This window comes from Emys orbicularis, chromosome 11 (genome assembly GCF_028017835.1).
Source record: "Emys orbicularis isolate rEmyOrb1 chromosome 11, rEmyOrb1.hap1, whole genome shotgun sequence".
In the NCBI taxonomy this organism is placed as follows: domain Eukaryota; kingdom Metazoa; phylum Chordata; order Testudines; family Emydidae; genus Emys; species Emys orbicularis.
This window is the reverse complement of record NC_088693.1, coordinates 70,702,255-70,723,782: the sequence shown is the minus strand read 5'-3', so window position 1 is coordinate 70,723,782 and position 21,528 is coordinate 70,702,255. Positions and strand designations below refer to the sequence as shown.

At 40.5% G+C, this 21,528-nt stretch overlaps 1 protein-coding gene across 3 annotated transcripts in view; it reads left to right on the top strand.

The window, feature by feature from the left end:
- Nucleotides 1-19,874, top strand: part of AGAP1 (ArfGAP with GTPase domain, ankyrin repeat and PH domain 1) — a 634,167-nt gene extending 614,293 nt beyond the window's left edge. For all 3 annotated transcript variants that reach the window (XM_065412924.1, XM_065412923.1, XM_065412922.1), the window contains 2 exons: nucleotides 18,849-19,104; nucleotides 19,671-19,874. In XM_065412924.1, the coding sequence (XP_065268996.1) occupies nucleotides 18,849-19,104; nucleotides 19,671-19,874 (460 nt within the window). The remainder of the gene's footprint in view (nucleotides 1-18,848; nucleotides 19,105-19,670) is intronic.
- The last annotated feature ends 1,654 nt before the right edge of the window (nucleotides 19,875-21,528 follow it).

The following is a 21,528-nucleotide window of genomic DNA, read 5'->3' as shown; positions in this document are numbered from 1 at the left end:
GGCAGTCACTGAAGTTCTCTATCTGCAGAATAGCTGCAACATAGGTTGTGAGAAATGTGAGCTGCTTCACACTGCCCACTAATGAGTTTCAATCCTCACTTGGACTTTCTAGCATAGGGATAGGAGGCTAATTTGGCCTCTCTGGCCATTTAGCTCATGGTCGGTCAGTGCTAAGGTTGCAAACAAGGATATCATATGGATGTCACGTTAGGGTTTTTTTTAATGTCATCTTTGTCCCCTAGGAACGGGACTAAAACTACTAACTCATTTAATACAGGCCACAGAACATATGATATGTAATGACCTAAGCCTGTTGTGCAATGCAGCAAGATGGAGCCAGGTCCTCTGGCATGGCAGATTGGCATATCTGCTGCAGCTTTATTTAAACTTTAAAATGAAGTTTTAATTAAGTTTAGAAATGATGAGTACATTCAGTAAAATTGCCCCGCTGTTATTTCCCTTGACAATAAATTTGACATGTTTCATGCTGTCCACATACTTTCAATTTTTCATACCCACAGGTCTTCGTATTGGCAATTCATAACTGCATTGTAAAAGTTGTTGGGAAAGCTGGTAATAGGAGACAGCTGGAGCTTTTGTCAGCAAGTGAGGATGGGGGAGGTAGTCTGGAATTGTAGGATAAGCACCTGAGTATGATGATTCTGCTAAAATTCTCAGCAGTGAATTAGTTAATATTAACGTTTAAATTGTCATCTGTAGGTTTCAGAGTAAGCACAGTGAATGGGCCAGTTTGCACCTCGCATAGCTATTGTTTCAGCTTGTCCGCTAAAAAAGAGAATAACACTGAATAGATGTACACTCCCCATGTTTTCAAGTCTTTATTACCATATGGGCTGGACACTTTTTTTGTTTTTGTTTCATGGCAACATGGATTCTGGAGAACAATTGAGAGGCAAAAAGTGGATTGCATTCAATGCAATGACTTTAATTCAGTACCAACCTGGACCAGTAAAAGGTTCAGCCCATCACTAAACCACTGAGCCATGCAGTCCCTGTTAAGTGCACTCCATTTTGCTTATGTGATAGAAATTCTATAATTGTACGACAGTTGTCCACATGAGTAGAGCTGGGCAACATTTTTTTTAGCAAATAGCAAATTTACCGAAAAATGCAGACCGAAACTATTTGAGAGGTCGGGTGAAATTTGGCAAATAGTTTCAACCAAATAAAAAACAAGGGGGAAAACTTGCAAACGTCAGAATGTTGTTTCACCGTTTTCTAAATGAACAGTTTTAACATTTTGTTTAAATGGAAACGTTTCAAAATGTCATTTCTCAGCATTTCATTTTAAAAAAAAAAATTGTTTTTGCTTTGGCAGGAACCAAACATTTTTTTCAGATCTTTCAGTATGGCCACCAAACCAAAAAAATCAGTCATTCACTCAGGTCTGTACAGAAGGTTAGTACCCTTCGTGGGGTCTGCCAATTTCTCACAGCTTGTTAATATTACTGCAAGTTATAGAGGAAGATGGTCAGAGGCGTAGCGAGCGCCCTCCGTACCCTCCGACCGGAGGGGGCCCCGCAAGGAAGGGGCCCCTAAAAGTGGCAAAATAAATACCGCATTCCAGTTTCTGCATTGTAAGGGGCCCCGCCCGGACATATGTTCGGAGGGGGCCACCGTTCGGAGGGGGCCACGTTCTTTGTTGCTACGGTCCTGAAGATGGTAGAAAGAGTTTGCATTTGTTCATTGCTTTCCTTGGCAGCAATTCAATCAACAGACTCCTGAGGTTCCGGAGACTTTTCTCTGAGCCCCCATAAGTGTATGGCTGCAAGAACTAGTGAGATGCAATAACTGTTAGGTTTTTGTCTGCTGATGGTGCTGTTAGCATGTGCCAGAACTTACTGCTACACTTACTGAGGCAAATCATGTAACATTTAGTTCAATCAGATCAGATTTGATCAACTGCTAGCACAAATGGCTAGTAGTTTTGAAATGAAATATGTAAAGGCCCACACAGTGATATAACAGCATGTTTACATGACACCCTTGTCAGATTCAGATCTCAAAGACTGCTGAAAGAAAAGAAGGTGGTGCGAGGAAAATGTGCTCCGAATTATTAATCTAAGGTGCCTTGTACTGCCCGTACATATTAGCATCTTGATCCATGTCAATGCAGTGCAATCGTAAACTGATGAGTCTGGCATGGCTTTGGACATTAGAATGCTGACTTATGTGCATGTTACATTGCATTGAGTCAGAGTTAAAACCAGAATCCTTATGTGGCCTTATTCAGCAGAGAAGGAAGAAAGGAAATACACTTTATGTAATCCAAAATACAGTGTTTCTTGTCTAGATATAAGCACCAAGAGGTATCAAAAACAGTGGCCGAGGTAGAAAATGTACTGAGCAGGCTGAAACCAGACTGGATTTTTTTTTTCTTTCTATACTTGATTTTTTCCTCGCTGACTGTGATGCCAAACTAAGCCATTATTGGGTATCTGGCACTTTTGGGTGTCATAGAGAGAAAAAAGTGTGAGATGATGGATCTAATATGAGTCACTGTATTGATAGAATAATACATGGTGCATGATTAAATACAAGGATGTAATTTAACCAAGAGATTCACGGATGGCTTGTGAATGACGGTGAAACTCCCAAGTATGAAGTCTGTAATAAATCTGGGTCTGTACAGAATTAATGTGGTATTCAGAATTATTATTTACCATTTGAAGTACAGACACAACTGTACACAAGAAGAATAACTGTGCACAGGGTATAGGGAGAGGGCACTTAGAGGGGGAAAATAACCCAGTGTGGTGTTTCACAAATACATTTCTGGGTTAAGACTAATGAGAATTGTGCTTTGGAAATCTAAATGCAGGATTGATTTGTGATGAGATCAGCTCTAAAGAGTACATTTATGGAATGATAACCTGATTGGTGGCACTGCCTCTTGAATGGCTGAAGGGGTCTAATTGGCATATAACGCACTATAAATTTATTAGCATGTTCTGCTTTCTCATTGGTAGGCCCTTTACTGCTAACCACCAGGAAATTACCAATTTTCAGGAGTTAGTCACTCAAGTCGCACTGCATCTGGGTTTAAAAAAAAATCTACTTTGCTGCTATTATAAATCATGGGGTTATAGCGTGTACATCAATAGTCCTCTGAAAATTAGTCATTTTGCTAGTAGACTCCTTGAATAGCATGGCAGGCTGAGTGTTTACTGTTAAACTTTCCTTCCCTTCTTACTACTTCCCTCCCCCATCCAAGTTTTGCACAAAGCCCATTAGAAGCTAACTAATCAGTTTGGCAGCCCTTGGGCAGCAGCTGCCATGGACCAATGTACGCACTTTGTAGAAATTACAATTTTGTGGCAGTTCATGTTCAGGGCTTTGATGTACTTATTGATACATTCAGCCCTAGGGCACATCAGGCAAAAGAAGACATACCCACCCTCTTATTTCAAGAGCATAATAGAAATATTCAGGAGCAGACATAATTATTTCAATTACTTCTCTCTGGATTTGAGACACACACTCAAGAGTCACAAATTAGAAAATAATATTCACATGTTTTTTCTAATTGGTAACAGATTAGACATTTTATCTTTTTTTAAATAATTTCCAAATGTGACCTGAAGAGACTATGCAGGAAAACGGCAACAACAGCAAAGTCTTTTAAGCAAATATTGCTTTGGAAATTGGAACAGAATAATCCATTTTGGTGCACATCTGAAATTCCTTGTAGATACTTCCATCGAGTCTCTGTATAATAGGAACTTCTTGGCCTTACAGTTGGTGTGTATCACCTGTGCATATTTTCTTTTGCTTACAAGCTGTCAGATTTTATGCAAGTTTTTCATATTTTACAAATGCAGGTTCTGAGCCTATTGCTACTAAATCATAAAAGCTTAAAAGTTTCCAGACATGACTAATGATTTTGTGTGCCCAACTTCAGTCACCTTAGAGAGACCTGACTTTCAGAAGGTGCTGGGCACCTATCCACTGAAAATCCAGGTCCCTCTTAAGTGTCTCCAGTTGGACACCCAAACATTTTGGCCAAGGGACTATTCTAACTTTGTAAAACTAAGCAGATCTTTTTATCCTCTCTTCTCACCTCATCCCCCAACATCACAATCTCATCTCCCTCCTCACCTTCTTCCTGGCAGCATGGTTACATTGGCAGCACAGTGACAGCCCAAAGAATACCCCAGCATGTGGCTGCATAGTGGGCTGAGGGTGGTGTTCACCAAGGGCCATGCTCCTGGCAATTTTTCATTGATGTTAGACTAGAAGACTAGCAGAGAGCCTTCAAAACTCAGTTGGACTGTGGCGATTCCTTATGGGGCATCTAGGAGAGCATTCTCAAAGACTTGTGCAGGTTTTTTAGTTGTATTATTCCCATTAAAGTAAATGGGAATCGCACAACTGAAATCCCAGGTAACTCATTCAGAATGAAACCCCTTCCTTTTCTTTTCCTCCAGTGCCTACAAGCATGTCAACATCTGTTAACTTACTGTGAAAGTTCTTCACTGGAACTCAGCTGAATTCCATTTTCATGGCACTTTTTCGAAACAGTGCATGAGATAGGAGAATTGGGCAGTCAGAATTAGACAGGCATTTTACACAAGGCCTTCTGTTTTCCTCATTGCAATTAAATAACTCATTAATGGTTACTTTGTTGGTAAGAGTCTAAGATTCCTTTGCTTTTCAAGTTATTGTTAGTTTGATTTTTATTTCTAGAGGAAGTACTTGAGATGCTGTACACTTTCAGAAAATGTTGGATGATGCACTTTCCCAACGCCAATTTTAAATGTTACTTCTGGCCTGATTTTTCAAAGGTGCTGAGCACCTGTACTCCATTAGCTTCTAATTTAGCTCTTAAATTATAGGGGGAATATGATGTATTGATGAAAAGAAGGCACTCCTTCAGTTGATCTACCATGCCAATAGATAGAGCTTTATCACAAAATGTGGCAGTCAGTGATGTGACATTTTAAACATTGTTAATACACCACCAGACTTCTTCTATCAGTTTTGGCTCCAGAACCTTGGATTAAATTATGATGGAGATAAGAGAGGCCCAGAGTGGCTGAAGAAGTAGAGCTGAAAGGTGACATGGTAAGCAGGACAAAGAGAGATTTGGGTGGGGAGAGAGAAGAGATTACAGTGTCTGACAGAGGAGACGAGAGAAGCTCATAGTGGTAAAGGATTGGAAAGGGAAGCAGTGATGATTGAAGGGTCTCAAATGGAGTCACTGGAAAGGGAGGTGAAGACTCTAGAGGTCAGTTGCAGCAAAGCAAGGAGAACTTTCTGCATTAAAACTTTGATTACCATTTATAATTTGGATATCTTTGTGATGTATTCTTTGGTTTTCACGCACTAAAACTTCAGCTGAAATTGTGCCTGTTCTTTGCTTCTGACATTGACAATATCAAAACGTTTTTTTATTTGCTTGTTGCTCTGAATGCAAGTTTGTGTTCATAATCTGTGCTCAAGTACTGAGTTTTAGTACTGAAGATTTTTGCTTAGCTATAATTTCATATGTATGAGCCAGTATAATCCTTTTTTTTTTTTCTTCCTCCCAAAGAGTGTTTTTATTTTCTATGGAGGCATAACAAATATATCTGCAGTGATGGTTTCACTGGTAAAATATTTGTTTTTAAATTGTAATGTTATAACATGGTGAACAGTATGCAATGTAGTTGTAGCTGTGTCAGACCCAGGATATTAGAGAGACAAGGTTGGTGAGGTCCTTTTATTGGACCCACTTCTGTTGCTGAGAGAGACATGCTTTCGAGCCTCACAGAGCTTTTCTTCAGGTCTGGGAAACCTACTCCCAGAATCACAGCGAAAGGCAAGGTGGAACAGATTGCTTAGCATAAGTACAAGGAGTCAGGTGCCACCGGACTCCTTGTTTTTGTGGATACAGACTAACACGGCTAGCCTGGATACTTAGCATAAGTACAGGTTTCAGAGTAGCAGCCGTGTTAGTCTGTATCCGCAAAAAGACCAGGAGTACTTGTGGCACCTTAGAGACTAACAAATTTATTTGAGCATAAGCTTTCGTGGGCTACGTTCCATCCGAAGAAGTGGGATGTAGCCCACGAAAGCTTATGCTCAGATAAATTTGTTAGTCTCTAAGGTGCCACAAGTACTCCTGTTCTTTTAGCATAAGTAGTTGCACATTATTGTAGGTTTCAGAGTAGCAGCCGTGTTAGTCTGTATCCTCAAAAATAACAGAGTACTTGTGGCACCTTAGAGACTAACAAATTTGCTAGTCTCTAAGGTGCCACAAGTACTCCTGTTATTTTTGAGCACATTATTGTAGGGGACTATTCAAGGTAGAGTGGCCTGTTATGCAACATGTGGTGTACCTTATCCAGTGCACTAAATGCCCTGATAACAACTATGTGAGTGAAACCAGACAATCACTGCTCTCTTGAAGGAACTCACACAGGAAAATGATAAAAGACAAAAACATACTCTCACCTGTGGGTGAACACTTTTCCCAAAGCGATCACTCCATATCTGACCTAACAGTCCTCGTCCTCAAAGGAAACCTGCACAACACTTTCAAAGGACGAGCCTGAGAGCTTAAATTCATTACTCTGCTAGGCACTAAAAATCACGGGCTGAACAAAGACACTGGATTAATGGCTTATTACAACAATCTGTAACCCACTAACCCCCTCTTTTTGTCCTATGACTGCAGAGGTGTTAACAGACTACTCTACCTTAAATGGTCCCTTACAATACGTGCTAAGTACTTATTAAACAATCTGTTCCACCTTGCATTTTGCCATGAGGCTCAGAGTACCTTTCCCAGACCTGAAGAAGAGCTCTGTGTGGCTTGAAAGCTTGTCTCTCAGCAACAGAAGTTGGTCCAATAAAAGATATTACCTCACCCCCTTGTCTCTCTAATAGTTAACAGGGTAATTTTCTTTTTTTGTAGCCCAAATGTAGATCATTTTAGACATTAACATTAGCAAGAGTTTTGGATTGTCCAGTGATTTTAAACTTTCTATGTAAGCGCCCACATATACACAATATGAACATCCTCCTCTGTTTTCTAGTCTTCAAAGAAAAATTTTATACAGATTCTGTAGCTCAGGTCTTCCCAGGCCTTTCCATTCCCACGCAACTCAACTACTCCTGTGCAATCTGTTTGGTTATAGACAAGTCCCTGTTTGAGACATTTTTTTTGATGTGTAAATCACAAACGTTTATTAGCTCTTGGGTGGAGCCTGGATTTTTCCCTTTCATTATTTGTAAAGCATTGGTGCACTCATAGCTATGATACTTATCCACTTTATAATATTATGAGCAGAAGAAAAGCTCCATTTCTCTTCTTTCATCTGTTTATGATGCGATATGTTCCAAAGCAGATCACATCAGCGACTGTTATGGTATCCCTAATGCAGTGTGATAGTCGCATCACAGAAAGAACTGCTGTAAAGTACATTGCTGATGTACATCCCTGTTATATGCCACATTACACTGGGTCTCTGAGAACCTCACTTGACTACCTCGGTCTGCTTCTCACCTGGCACAGATTTATTGAAATTTATGCATTGAAATATTTGTGTCACATTTTTCTACTGCTTAAATATTGTACAAAAAATTCTACTATTATATGAACATGAAAGCAGAAGCCTGATGGATTTTGGTATAATTTACATTAAAATAGTCACTTTTTCATAAATAAATATGATGAAAAACTGCCTTCATTTGCACAAAATGTTGTCATGTTCATTTTGAATTGAAATGTCCATTCAAAGCAAGTCTCCAGTTTTTGGTTTATCTTTAGTGTGACTAATTAGCATAAACATAGAAATTGGTATGCTGTTTTTTTAAAAAAGAGAAAGCATTTTTTACAACCCCTTGAATGGAACTTTAAAAAATGCTTCCACTTTTCGGAAATGTGGTCTCCATATGGGAGATAGATACCCATAGCAACTGGCAAATTAATGCAATGCTCCAACACTTAGTGTTATATATTAAATTGTAAACTGAAATTTCCAATCAGTCTGCATTTAAGAAATGACACAATGGAAATTTATCATTTACATACTTAATAGATATCTAGATAAATCAGATTATACATGTATGAGGAAATGCAATGGGCATACCATTGCAATTAATATTCTCTTTATTTACATATTACTGAATTCCAAGGCAGTCTTGCCATCAATTTTGTGGACTTTTAAAAGGCATTCTATAGTGTAAACAGAGAAACAATGTGGAAAATTATGGAATTCCAACAAAATAATCAACATTATGAAGGCATTCTACGCCAACTCAAAATGCTGCATAAAAATGGATTGAGTAAGCCATTCAGCATCAAGACAGGTGTAAGGCAGGGGTGCAGCCTGTCTCCTTTTTTGTTTATGCTAGTCATTGACTATGGATAAAAACAATGCAACAGTGATAACATATGGCCTAAAATGGAACAATTCAAGGATATTTGATCTAGAATTTGCTGACGACATCGCTCTTATCAGTGAAGATGCCAACCGACTACAAAAATGCACAAACCAAGTAAAAGAAGTAATGATGCAAAGAAATGTAAAGTCATGTTAAAGGGGACTACAGGGACAGAAATCAAAATTGAAGAGAAGAAACTGGAGAAGGTGGACAATTTTACGAACCTTAGAAGTACCATCAGCCAAGATGGTACTAGTTCCAAGGAAAGAAGAAGAAGAATCAGGAAGGCAAACGCTGCATTTGGAAGACTCAGAAACATCTGGCAACTCAAAAAATCTCCCTCAAGACAAAACTGAATGTGTACAAAGCAATTGTTATCGCCATCACAACATGTAGTGAGACATGGCAACCAGGGCCGTCCCTAGCCATTCAGGTGCCCTACGCAGCCCCCCCGGGTCTGGGAGGCAGGAGCTCTGGGGGGCCACTTTTGGGGGCCCCATACGCCCAGAGTGGCCCTGGGGATTAGCGAGGGGCCAGGAGCAGCCCGCTCCACTTCCCTCGCCCCGCCCGCTCTACTCCGCCAGCTCCCAGCCGCGGCGCTCCGCTTCCCGCCGCCGGTGAGAGCCGGGGGTGGTCCTTTCCCGAACCCAAGTGACATAGCTGGGGCCGGAGCAAGGGAAGCGGAGCGGGTTGGGGCCGCGTGGCTCCGCTTCCTGCCGCCGGTGAGTGCAGGGGGCGATCCTTTCCCCGCACTCAGCGTATGCCTAAGGATGGCCCTGATGGCAACTTAACACGAAAGATACGCAAAAGCTGGATGCATTTCATCACAAATGTCTGAGAAGAATATTGGGAATAACATATAGAGATAGGAAGACGAATGAAGAAGTCAGAAAAATTACTCTCAAATCTAAAAAATCAGTGGCTGGAATATGTGTTGAGAATGGAAAAAGAACGCTTACCAAATACCACCCTTGAAAGGAAGCCAGAAAACACAAGAAGAAAGAGGGGAAGACCGTGAATAACATGGAAACGAACAGTTCTGAACAACATCAAGCACCTCAACATGAAATGGGAAGATATGGAGAGAAGGGCAGTTAACAGGCAAGGATGGCAAATGTGGGTAGCCCTATGTGCAGCAAAGCACGGGATGCACTAAGGTCTAAGGAATCACCAAGAATGTACTCCAGGGTTTATAATTTGTTTGTATATCCGCTGTAAAATAACTTTGGTGACTTTCTTCTTCTTAATTAATTTTTAGTATGCTTAAAAGTTGCCAGATTGGCCAGGCCCTATCTAATAGGGGTTGATATATAGTTTCAATGTAAATTTCCCCATGCTGCTCTGACAGCATGCCTCAGCCCTCTTCTTAGCGGGGGGTCATCTCTGTGAGAGACGAAATAATGTACTCTGTGTCCCTTGAATACATCCATCGCCTCCTAGTGATGACACTGCCTGCAAGAAAAACAAATATGGGAGGGAGGGGGCGCTCAGGAATGTGTTGTGGGTGGGGACATCTGTCTGCTAGAAACTGTTCTGATGGCACCAACTCTTTTCAATTTCTGTGCTCCTTCAAACAGCTATTGGAAGATCACTTTTGTTCACTTCTGTTGTGGTCTGGGTTTGAATGATTCCATGGCCCACAAACCACCCTTCTCTTCCCCGCCCCCCCCCCTGCCCCCCCCCCCCCGTGTTTAATTTAATTTTATTACAGATTTTTCCAAGCTGTGCATTGAAAAGTGTTAGGATTCGCTGTATCGTTTTGCCTTTCTTTACAGCTGTTGGTAGTACAGGTACTGTCTAAAAATTACTAATTGTTTTGGCTTTGATGAGAAGATACAAGCTCTGGAAGGCATCATGGTTTATGAAGTGCATGTCTGACAGAAAATATGGTTAGATTTGAAACAGGAAAAGACTTAATAACATATTTATAGGGTTTATAGTTGTCACACTTACAACCTTGTCATGTCTTTGATAACTTAAGAAAGCTTTCCTTAGTATCTGCAGTGTTCCCTATACTATGTTGTGTGACTTTTATTTAATCACATTCAGAGTAATCCTCAGTTGTGATATATTTTATCAAATGTGCCTTAAAAATTATTAGGTTTAGTGGTGTGTACTGCAATGAAAACACTAAATTTACTGCTGATTTATATAGTGTAGCAGAGTCCACAATTACAGTATATTTATCCAGTTCACTTCATGTCAGTAAGCCTTGATGTCCTGGCCAGGCTGGTAATTAATGTTATACAGTAGTAACTCCAGCAGTTGTCTAGCACCTGAGGGAAGCTCAGGTTATTTCATGGCAGCACTGAAAAACAGAGCTTGAAAATGCATGAAATGCAGCTCTTTGGTGGTGGAGTGTCAGAAACGAAGTAGATATGCGGGGCTGGTGTCTTCAGAAAATCAAAAGGATGATTAGCTTTCAATAAGTGATTAAACTGATAGAATGATTCAAGTCAGAATGCTTGTATAAGAAATCGCTGCTATTAGGAGCTCCTGAAATTTGTAACACCAGTTTGTAATGGTATGACTGAAGTACTAAGTACAGTTGTGGAGTTACTGATAGAAAAACTTTTTGATTTGTGGGCTACTGAATCTCTCATGAATGATTTTTTGTTTTGTTAAATATCAGGTGAAACTTCCAAAACATCAGAAAATGCGTCTTTTGCATCCTTTTGGTGTGAAGCCCCCTTTGTTTAAAATAAAATAAAATAAGTTGTGGGGAGGAGGAGGGAGCATTTCCATGTGAAAAATAGGCCTGTTGTTAATGAGAAATTGGGCCTGTATTCATATTTATTATGAAATGAGAATAAACTTGAATGTGGAGTAGTTCTGTAACACTGCATTATGAATTTTACACCTCTCCTTTCTAGTAAACTGGAAATAGATTGAACACCATTCTCATCCAGATAGCTTCTCTGCCCACAACAGAGAATAAAAGCATTTCTCAACAAGATTCCCTGCATTGACTGGCCCTGAACTCACTGGCCAAGTATTGTAGGCCCTGCTTGTCTGCTTATTGCCGCAATACATTTGGATGTTGTCCTCTCCACAGCTTTTCTGCATGGCCCTATTTCATCTGCCTGATGTATCTAACTGTAACGTGTAAGAAGTAATAAGCTTAATAGGTTGATTTTATTTATTTAATTATCCTTCTCTGTCCTTAAAGTTCATAAAACACCCTGCAGCTTGGCAAAACACTCCTAATATTGATCAAGAGTCACAGGAATATTTATTTCCTCTGTGGCCTAGTGCACATAAATCCTTGTCCTTTGCTTCCCTTTCTCGGCAGGTGGGATTTACAGTGGCCAGTTTCTTAAAGGCTTTTGGTAATTAAGGAATAAATATCCATCGGTCTTTGTTTGCTGTCTGCGGCCCCCTTGTTAGCCAGGGGCCTACATCCCTAGCAGGCCTGTGCTCCTTCCCCCTTAGCAACGCAGCCTAGGAGAGAAGGCATGCGTGTGAGGAAGCAGTCAACTGCTAAGCACTTACTTTGCAATAGAGTGGGGTCTTCTCCTGCAGAGAGAGGAAGCCCCCTCTGTTTTCTCAGCATTTTGTTCCTAGCTCCTCTTCCATGCCTCTCCTCCCAGTTCCTGCTTTGCTAGAGGCAGGAAGACACTTTGGAAATTCCTTGCTGCTAGCCCATTCTTCTTACCCTCTCTTCCCCCCCCCCCCCTTTCCAGTCCACAGTTTTTAAAAATTGTAAATGCCTCCTACCTCCTCACCCTTCCAACCAAATGTCTTTGTTCCATTGCTTTTCCCTACCAAAACACTGCATTGCAAATTCCAATAAAACCAGGTGATAATTTATCGAATACTGAAACATATTGTCTTGAATAGCTTTCTTTAAAGAAAATCTGCAGCATGATCTAATGCCAAGATAGTTTATGATGAGGTTGCAGCTTTGCTTGTATGAGACATGTTCCATACATACTGAATCACTAAGTTAATGACACATCCTGGGATACTACGGGAGATGCATGTAAAGCCAGTTTTAGGGGGTGTTGAAGGGTTGGGGGTTTACCTCACTTTCTTGGAACCGACGCATTATCCTTGTCAACCTCTGACAGGCTGGCAAGGCTGAACAACTCATGCTGAGATAGCCAGGTTACAAGTTGTTAAACATTAGTAAACTTGTTGCCTTAAATATGCAGCCATAAATGGCAAAATAAATGTGACAGACACAGTGTGCTAAGGTTTGAGTTACCAAATATATAAAAGATAGTGAGAGCTGAGACTGTTTCAGATAAAGCATTATCTATGACAGTGGAGGTGTATTGTTTACGTATTTTTGTAAGGTTGGGGGATATCGGTTGGGAGATAAAAATACGTTTTTATATCGGTTGAGGGATAAAATACATTTTAAAACGCTGTATTTTGGCTGGTACATGAAATAGGCGTGATAATGATTTCCTGATGCAATAAACCACCTCCCACTTTTTGTAGCATTTCTAATACAACCTTGCAACATTCCATTCACCTACTTACTTGGGGTGAATAATTTTAGATAATGGGTGACTAGAATATAATTTTTTTTTCTTATCAGTTTAATAAGATGGAGCTCGTAGATTTTATGCCTGGGCTGGTGAATTCTCAGGGCAAGTTCTCCAGGCTTTTCTCTCATATACTGTATTGACTAAGCAACGAATTGCAAATTCCCATACTAACACTATTTCTGCTTCCAAAGTGCATGTTATTTCCTTATCTTGCTTTCTGGTTTCTCTACTTAGTGCATTTGAGGAGGGGAAATGAGGTTGGACATAGAAGTGAATGTATGGAGGGCGAGTAGGAATGATGCCAGCAATATTAAGCTTTTACCTGGATTTTTGTCAGGTATATAAACTTGCATTCCTGATAGAAAAAAGAGAGCCAAATGATGCAGTAGACGTGAGTCTGGACTCTTAAATGAGTATTGTATGCTCCTGCATGCAAGCACACAACACAATCAAGTTCATGAAGCAAAATAATTGTGTCTTAAACAATTTTGCTGTTTCTGCCCTCTCATCCTACCTACTCTGTCCCCCTCCTTTACAATCCCCGGTATTTATGTTTCCATAATAGTGATCTGATGTGGCTGGCAGAGTAATTTAAATAATTGGACATTATCTTGAGACGCAAGCACCTAATTAGATCAGAATAAACTGAGGGTTGAGTTTTGTTCCATTTCTCATAAACTTTGGCTCACATACAGTATCAGAAACATGGCCCAGTTTTCATTATTCACACTAAAGTGGATTAGAGTTCTGTGATGATGGAGACATACTAAAGTAAGGAAATTGATGGTGCTTTTCGGTCAAGACTTAGTGGATCATCACTTCCTTGACACAGAGGAACAACATGATAATGATTATTCAGTTGTATCAGACCTTTATATAGACAACAAGGCTTTGAGTTTATATCAATAAACAAGGTTCAAATGGATTGGTATTCACCTGAATAAAGGTAAAAGGTGCAAGCGCCACCTTATCTAATTTACTGTACTTCTGCTTGTTGTTGTTAGTATTATTTGTTTATCCATTAGTTTGTAGATGATTATTAATCCACCCTGTGCGCGTGTGTTTTTTAAAAAAGTACAGCGCAAGTAGGCTATATTTTGAAGGTCATTGAAGAACGGCTGTGTCCTTCTGCATACTGGGAGAGGCAGCACATGCGTTCTCCTGGGTCAGGCAAGCTAGAGAAGATCCAGAGATATCATGTTGTAACATCTCCCAGGAGCTGGCCTTGGCCTGCTCTCTGATCCAGAGAAAAGTATGTTAATGAATTTTGGAAGTCACAGTAAACAAGCAAGCTAATTTTGTTTAAGATTAGGATTTGGCATGCTAGGGCTACATCTGGGGTCTCTAGCACAGGCGAGGTTACCCAGAAAAGCGGTTAACAGGGTTACACGTGAAAAGAAGAAAAATATTTACTAGCAGATGTTTAGTTGCACGTTTATTTTTAGGGATTGGTTCAGTGTCTTTCTCCTGATTAGTTGCTCTTTCTCTCATTTCCTCTCACTCTTATGCAGTTGATTTATTTAAAGGTATGTCAGCACAGGCTGAAATGAAGTACTATGCCTCCTCTTTCTGCTTATTGCTGACCGTTCCAATCATTCATTTTTTAGCTCATTAGCTAACGGGGGATGTGAACAGTGGTCCTCCAGGGGATTGGAATGAGGTTAAGTGATCTACTGCTGACAACTCTGCTCTTGGACTGGCCTTCCTTTGGGAAAATGAAAGCTCAACCAGGACAAGCTGTGGATCCCAGAAATGAAATTGTGACATCAGAGAAACAGTTACAGTATTTATGTCTTAGTGTCATAATTCCTAGGGTGAGCAGGTACAGTGGAGCCAAAACAGTCTTCCAGGAAAATCGTGAGAACTTTCCCTTTTAAATTAAATCACTCACACCAAAGGAGAGCGAGCCTGTATTAGGGGAAATACAGCAGGAGAGGATGTCTGTGAGGCTTTCTGGATTTTCACTCAAAAGAGTAATACACCTCTACCCCGATATAACGCTGTTCTCGGGAGACAAAAAATCTTACTGCGTTATAGGTGAAACCGCGTTATATTGAACTTGCTTTGATCCGCCGGAGTGCGCAGCCCCGCCCCCCCCGGAGTGCTGCTTTACCGCGTTATATCAGAATTCATGTTATATCGGATCGCATTATATCGGGGTAGAGGTGTAATTCTGAAGTTTTAACGTACCGACCCAGGGGAGTTTGGGGAACACACTGCCAGCTCCAGACTATGATCAGCCAATCAAAGGTAGGCTATAGGATTTGCTATAGGAATACCCAAATGGAATGTCTCACTTGTGCCCCATTTTGCACAATGGTTGTGTTTGGAACCTCACTTGCCATCAGAGGTCAGAAATGAGCTGCCCCAGGGTGTGCTAAACATTTAAAGCCTTTTTATTTGTGTTTGCGCTGATTGCTCTTCCCATGGCTTTCCGCTAGAACCCTCAAGTGGAATTTTGGGAATCTTTAGCCAGACAGGTCATTAACATCATGTGGTATTCAGATGAAAGTTTCTGTGTTATTCATCAGGAATGTACTTAAATAGCTATTGTCTGTCTAGATGTTTAACAGACTGACACTTGCTATCCAGTATATTCCCCAATAACTACTGTGTCTAGAATTGTTTTTAAATAGTCTTGCAAACTAGAAACAATTATTGACATTGAAGTATCTTCCATTTGAGGATCTCAAGGTGCTTTACAGACTGTAAGGACAAGATTCTGCCACGCTTACACACCCTGAATTGTATCTTACTTCACAAATAGTCCCACTAATTTCAGTGGGACTACTTATAGATCAAGGCTTTACTCAATGTGAGCAAGGGTGGCAGAATCTGGCCCTAATTAATTAAGAGACTCAGTACCCATAGGAGGTAGGTGAGTATTATGCCCATGTTACACATTGAAGAGATTGAAGTTAAATAAAATTAAGTAACCTGCTCAAGGTCACAGAGCAAGCCAATGAGATGACACAGTGGCAGAGTCTAATATAGAATTCAGAACCCTGCTCTTGCAAGTAGACTCTCCCATTTCCTGAATATCTTGGATTACCAGTAACTCTAGCCTTTGCCCAGCCCTGCAACAGATTTACTATGGTTGTACAGAACTCTGCTCACAGCACACAGTAAGAGTCAGAGAGCGAGACAGTGGTTTGTTTCACCAGGTTATGTAGCAGTAGAAATCTTTGAGGGGGACCGGTTGTGTCCTGCACTTTGCCTTCCCCCCTAAGCCAACAGGACAGCAAGCGTGGGTGGCCTGTTCCCATCCCCATAGACAGACCCTATTAATGGATTACCCATAATAACCTAACAAGTTTGTGGTCTGTCCTCCTTACTCTTTTTGAAACAGGGTGATAATGTGGTCCCAGTTTGGAGCTTAATGGCTCATTCCTGATTCCCCCAGGCCATCCAAAAATGACAGCTTCTCTTTGTCTGATAAGCCTTTGCATCACTCTCAAGCAGCGTTTTTTCCCCTTTGCATAAGATACACATTTTTAGAAGATGTGTTTAATGTTTCTCTGTAAAAACTGCTTTTGGAGCGTATGTAAATGCTGTGGAGGAAAAATAGACAAACTGTTAAAAAATAGTGTAAACATAAAATCCATTCTCATGAATTTTGTAAAACTTTGGCAAGGCTCTGAAAACTTCCAGCTGATCCTGGCACGTTTAGTTGCTACTTCTGTACACACTGAGGTATCCGCTCTCATGGCTCGTACTGAAGTTATGCTCATCTTTCATAAAAACAAAACAAAAATCCTTTTTCTCATAGCTGGATTGTGAGTAGAATAGAAGGTTTGTTCAAAACAGCTTCTTTCTCTGAACAGAGAGCAATTTCTATTCAAGTCATGGTTCCCACAACTGATGCCACAGCTGGGATTGGAACTGGGAAAACCTGTTGCAGAAACAACTACAGGTTGCTGTTGCTGACGGTCCCCAGTGCCCTTTCAGTCCTTAAATTTAAGATTTAAAAGTTTTGTTGTGGAGCAGATGGGTAAAAGCAGCTTTTGAAAAAAATTGGATGTATGATTTTAAGAGAGATAAATTGACTGTCCCCTGACCTAGGCAGTGGTCCCAAAATAATGCTGTGAAATGCACTTAATCTGGGAGTCCTGCCCATTTTGTAAGAGTAAATTATATATTTATAAAATACTTGGTATGTTATACATACTTTTATTTTTAACAAATATTAAAACATTTTAAATGAGGCTTTCCAAGTACTGTACCTGTTTACTCCATTGACTTGGAGATGTACAAGACCTGGATAAATAATAGTTTTACAACCAACTGTGGTTATTTTTTAAGAGTGCATAGAATACCAAAATGGCATCATGTGACACAACTCCACAACATGCATGACATTTTAGGCAGCCGGAGCTATGCTATTCCATCCTTCTCACAGCATTGGTACTTGTTGGGTTTGATTTTATTTGTACACAACAGCACTAGATAAGTGGAGTATTAACCTTCCCTGTCAATGTCTGTTTGTGTCACAATTTTAACATTATTCAAAAGTTTTTTTTCTCATATTGAATATTTTAAAATAGAATGTACTTTTAAGCATCAGCATCACAGGATATTTTTCAGCACGCAAGATGGTTTCAATATTATTCAGAGTGTGGTGGCCATTTGAAGGATTGTCCAAGCCATAATTTTTGGAATAAATTGAAAACCTTTTTCTTTATGGGGAAAAATGACTGTATATTGCATAGTTATAGGTTGAATTGTCATTTGTGTAGACAAGTGCATGCTTTGGAAAGCTTTGCATGAAAGCATCCAGAGGGGTCAATGTAAGGTCACTCCACATGTACCAGGAAGTGATGCAAAACTAATCCAGATTTGCTGTTGGAACTATCTGTTTACATAAGTATTTAAAAACAGATTAGGGCTAACCTGACACTAGATTACTGGGAGTAGTGTAAACACTGCTGAAAGGTGTAAACAGAGCTTTTCTTTCTGTACTTGAGAGGGAAAAAATGTCACCAGTAAGTAGCTTTCCTGCTATGTGCTGTATGTGGTTTTCACAGGACAGACTGATTACCGTACAGATACCTGAAGTATTAGGCAAAGGGCACCTATAAATGGGAATTTGCCTGTGACCAGATCCCCCAAAGCACATCAGTGTGTGTTGAAAATATTTTAATAGAAATTGGAGAGTTACTTGTAAAATGTGGCATTATCCTACAATTCAACTGTATGTAGGAAGCTTTTGGTGCTTACTTGGTACAGTGAGAGGAAATGATGCTTCAAAGTCCTGAGATTTTCCTTAAAAAACAAAAACCTCCTGAACCTCTGTCCCGTTCTGAAACAAATTGGGATGTTATTGTTCAGTGGCCGAATCTGACAGCCTGAAAAAGCAAGGCAGTATCTTTCAGTAATTTCCCTTTTCTTTCTTTAGATGCAAGCAGGAGTCCGTTTTTTCATGGAAGTGAACTTTGGGGAATTTAGTGCTGCCAATGGCTACGTCTAGGCCCACTGCAGCCAAATTCTGTGCACACTTCCCCTGTGTAGCTTTGCCAGCACATCTCAGTCCTGACCTGGAGCTCCGCTTGGCTGCTCCAGTCTTGGGTCTCTCTTGAGTAGAGATGGCCGGTTTTGCTGCCCTATGCCAAACTGCATGGCACGAAACTTGTTCCACTTGTGACCCAAGGCATGCTTGAGCCTCTGTTTCTGGAGGTGAAAGGCTGGTACATGAACTCAATAGGTAATGTAGCTCTCTGGCCAGGTACAATCAGGGGAGAAATGTGTAGATGTCATAAACTTTGTCGCACGTATCCGGCGTAAAAGAAACGTTTCTGAGAGAAGCTTTTTTGCTGACATTTACAAGAAGAAAATGTTTTCTTGCTAATTAGCCTCTCTGTATGGCAGTGTGGTTTTGGATTGTTTGTCTCCAAAAGTGACTATGTATCACACAAAGGCAATGGAACCAGTTTTTGAATGGCATGTTTCTTTTTGCTTCTCTAGGGAAGAAAAAGAGCGCTGGATACGTGCTAAATATGAACAGAAGCTCTTCCTTGCCCCGCTGCAGTGCCTGGAACTTTCTTTAGGCCAGCATCTGCTACAAGCTACAGCTGATGAGGACTTGAGGACTGTCATCCTGCTCCTGGCCCATGGAACCCGGGAAGAAGTGAATGAGACCTGCGGAGATGGGGATGGGCGCACAGCCCTTCACTTGGCATGTAGGAAAGGAAATGTAGTGTTAGTTCAGCTCTTAATTTGGGTGAGTACCTGCCTTGTGGTGTTGGGTATGCAGTGCTGAGTTACCTTTCACTGGTCCCTATTGTCTCGCAAACATTATTTCAATATGGCCTTTCAGAATATTGCTATGAGCATATTCCAGTGGTGTGCTCAAGGTTTCTCCCTCTTTTCCTTAGTCTAAATGTTCCTATTCCTTTCAAACGATGGCACTTAAACCTTCTTGGAGATCACTTGCAAAATGTGTCTTTCGTCACATCTGTTTACATGTGGTAAAAACTGGAGTGAGGCATGGGGAGAGGGATAGGTGTACACACTGTGGAAAATCTGCATAACATGCAATGGTGAGAGATTATTTGCGTGACCGGCAGCAGTTGAGGATCTTCCAGTAGAAAGCTGTATGTGCATGAAGCGTGTTTGTCATGTTCAGATTTAAAACCCCTTAAAATAAAGAGCGTCTATCTTTGAGTATTTCTCTCTGTCCGTCGCATCCCTCCCCTTAAACTCAGGTCTAGCTGTGCTGTTTTCTTTCACTCCATTTTAACGCTTTGTTAGAAGCAGGGTCTCAAATGGCGTCTGTTTTTTCCACAGTATGGCGTGGATGTTATGGCGCGTGATGCCCATGGGAACACGGCGTTAGCCTATGCCAGGCAAGCCACAGGCCAGGAATGCATTGATGTTCTCCTGCAGTATGGCTGCCCTGATGAGCGCTTTGTCCTGATGGCTACTCCCAATTTGTCCAGGAAGAACAATAACAGGAACAACAGCAGTGGAAGAATGCCCACCATCATCTGAGGAACTTATTCATTTCTTCACTGACCTGAGTAACATCCACAGCCTCATATTGCTCCATTTTCTTCCCAACTCTGACCTGTGAGTCTTATACCTCCCCATCTCCCTTTTCCCCTCAATCTCTGTCCTCTCCAGAAAAATCACATCTGGACAGTGTGAAGGGACCAGAGGAGAAAAGGGGGCTGCAGAAACCCTTTATTTTAATAAAAGGTCTTGAATAAGGAAAACTGAAAAAGGGAGGGTTTGTAAGAGAGAGTGGTAGTGAGGTCTCTAATTATAGCACATGACATGGGACCATTTTACTAGTTGTCTTCAGGCAGAGGCTCTACAAGTGTTGAAAGAAGGGGTGGAGGGAGAAGAAAGGAGGAGGAAGAGGAGATGAAAGAAGAAATGGTAACTTTCCTTAACTGACAGTTAAGCACATCAGTACATTTCACCTCTACCAAACGGAACACTTGGATTTCATTCTCTTCTCCGAAGAGCTTGACGGCATAAATCAGAAGCAAGCACAGAGTTTGTCAGGTTTGAAGCTCCTATGATGGTATGTGTCAAATCAGTTGTAGCTAATCTGTCCAGGGAGAATACTGGCTTCATTACACTTGTATAGTTGAGTTCTTCCAGCATTACTGCTGTTTAATAGAACATGATTAGTCATCACGGAGAAAAAAGCATATTAGCTGAGGAGGTAGTTACATGGCACGCTTCGGTGATTGCTTGGATGTGATTGCAATATTCTTAGAAGCATCATATTATCTCAGACATGTTCTTTCAAGCCCTTGGAGCCCTCCTTTCTAAATTCACTGTCATAATTTAGTATCTGTTTAATTTTTCAGTCCAAAGAGAGGAAATCGGTTGCTGAGTGTTATTTGACTGCAGTCTCCTTGGTGTAAAAACAAAATGGAAAAAATAAATAAGGATAACTATGAAACACAAAAAGAAATAATGAATACTGCTAAGGAAAAACATTTCAAGTACATTTAGTAAAATAAATAAATGCATTAAAGGCTACTATTTTTTTTCAGTCACAAGAAATACGTTATGTCATTTTGCCAAGTAAGTGTGTTGAGTTTTTTGGTCACTCTTGTGATGCATTGCCTAAATTATACAGATTTTGTATTGTGTCTTTAGATTATATGTATGTAAATCTATTTGAATAAACAAGTTCATAAATATGCATTGATTTTTGTACAGACAAATGACACCTCTGTTAATTTATAAACTATAATGGATGTGAACTAAATAATGTGCAAGTAGTTAGGATCTGAGGTTTACAAATAATTGCACATTGAAAATATTCCCAGCAGTGAACTGTATTTCCATTTGTTTGATGCAAACCTTTGAAGAACATATCGGAATGAGATGATGGCATATTTGGCTTACAAAAAAAAGGTGTACAGTATCTATTAGGAAGAAAAGGAGGATGTCTCTCAGTAGCGTAAACATATTTTACATTAGAAGCTGTGATGCTTTCACAGACCGAGACACAGCCTTGGGGCGGGAGGGGAGATCAGATTTGTCTAATAGCTAAATTTAATGTCGTTCTCTGAGGTGGGCTTGGCCTGGCTCCTTTGACTCTGAACTTGGCTGCTTTGTGGAGCAACAATGATAATGTGGAAGGAGTTTGGACAGTTCATCCATCTACCAGTTTTAATACTTG